At 34.7% G+C, this 1,600-nt stretch overlaps 1 protein-coding gene across 1 annotated transcript in view; it reads left to right on the top strand.

Annotated features, from left to right (window-relative positions):
- The window catches only part of LOC112140699 (sodium-coupled monocarboxylate transporter 1-like), a 14,234-nt gene that overhangs the window by 8,944 nt on the left and 3,690 nt on the right, over positions 1–1,600 (top strand). Inside the window, exons 3-4 of the mRNA XM_024263713.2 lie at positions 1,390–1,455; positions 1,527–1,578. Of these exons, the coding sequence (XP_024119481.1) occupies positions 1,390–1,455; positions 1,527–1,578 (118 nt within the window). The remainder of the gene's footprint in view (positions 1–1,389; positions 1,456–1,526; positions 1,579–1,600) is intronic.

Below are 1,600 nucleotides of genomic sequence, written 5' to 3'. Positions count from 1 at the left end.
TGTAGCTTCACATTATCTGCATTAAGCTAAAAGTAAATGTAACTTAAAGTCACAAAACGACAACAAACAGCAAAACAACCACAACATTAAAGAAGTAACACAGATTTATGGGTTCTCCCCCAAACTGAAAATATGAAGTATTGGTCTGTGCATGTGCAGTGGATGTAGTGAAAGAATGAAAGTACTGATGTACATTCTAACATCCCCTGCTTTTCTCCCTTTTTAAAAAATATAATTTTCCCCCTTTTTATTTATTTTCTTTGTTTCTATGGGCATCCTCAGGTTTTATATGTATAGGAATATCTTCAGTTCAAAGATGTTATTAGTGCTTTGCTTTAATAAATGGACCTCAGTGAGCAAATATTTTGAGTGTGTTTATATCTGCAAATAGCTTTTGAAATACTTTGTACACATTTTATTAAGAATTGCATTCTTTTAATAAGTTTTCTGTAGTTGATTCAGATTACCTCATTTGATTTAAGTCTTGTTTTAATGCCAGAAACAAATGAAGGAGAAAAGCTGCATGATTCATTAAAAGATTAATAAACTATTGTCTTTATTTTAGTTAGAATATAGCTTAAAGACCTCAAGTTTTAAGATAATGATGGTTAAGATGAGTGTTTTACATCCAGTCGCCGAACGAACCGATTAGTCGACTAATCGAAAAAAATAGTCGGAGATTAGTCGACTATTGAAATAATCGTTTGTGGCAGCCCTAATATTTAGTTTGATATTTCTTTGGCTGTTTTATGCTAAATCTACGTAACTCTTAAAGACTCCCTCTAATGAAAATTCAGTTTTTGGTGTTTGTAACATGTTCTTGTAGCATTTTTCTGATGAGGGGGGACATATACAAGAAAATCAAGCTTAAAACTGATAAAGAACGTATTTCTTTATTCAAATTGTTGTGAATCGGGAGCAGAAAAAAAATTCAATTTGAAAAAAATCATATTGCATCAAGCAACGGGAAGAACAGTCACGCCCACAACTCAGAAATTAATTTCTAATGTACTCCTGCTGCTCTGCAGAAACTATGTTCTAGCACAGGGATAGGCAACTCCAGGCCTCGAAGGCAGCAGTGTCTGCATGATTTCCAGATCCAAGCCCTGCTCATGACTGATTACCTGGTTCAGGCATGTCCAGCCTATTAGTGCATTCCAGAGCAGGGTATGTTGGAAAATATGCAGGAGTGCGGCTTTTGAGTTGCCAATCCCTGTTCTAGAAAATGACAGATTTTTAGATTTTGGCTAAAAACAACATAATCATCATTAAAAAAAACCTGGGAACACTTTGAAAACAAATCAAAAGATAAGCAGTGTGAGACAGCTGAAATTGTATGAAAATGTATCAAAGGACTGAGTTTTATTTTTTGTGCTTTTGTTTTTCAAGTATTTGGAACTCCGTTTCAATAAAACCATCCGTCTGCTAGGAACTGTAATCTTCTTGTTTCAAAGTGTGAGTTTGGAAACATTTTTTCTTTTCTGGCCGTCTTATGTTGGAAGTGTCTAACCTTTTCATTGCTGCAGGTTCTGGTTGGTGGAATTTCTGTTTATGGACCAGCTTTAGCATTAAACAAAGGTACCTCTATCTTATCAGTCAC

Source organism: Oryzias melastigma, unplaced genomic scaffold, assembly GCF_002922805.2.
Source record: "Oryzias melastigma strain HK-1 unplaced genomic scaffold, ASM292280v2 sc00458, whole genome shotgun sequence".
NCBI lineage: Eukaryota > Metazoa > Chordata > Actinopteri > Beloniformes > Adrianichthyidae > Oryzias > Oryzias melastigma.
The sequence above is the reverse complement of the archived record's forward strand: the minus strand, read 5'-3'. Positions and strand labels throughout refer to the sequence as shown.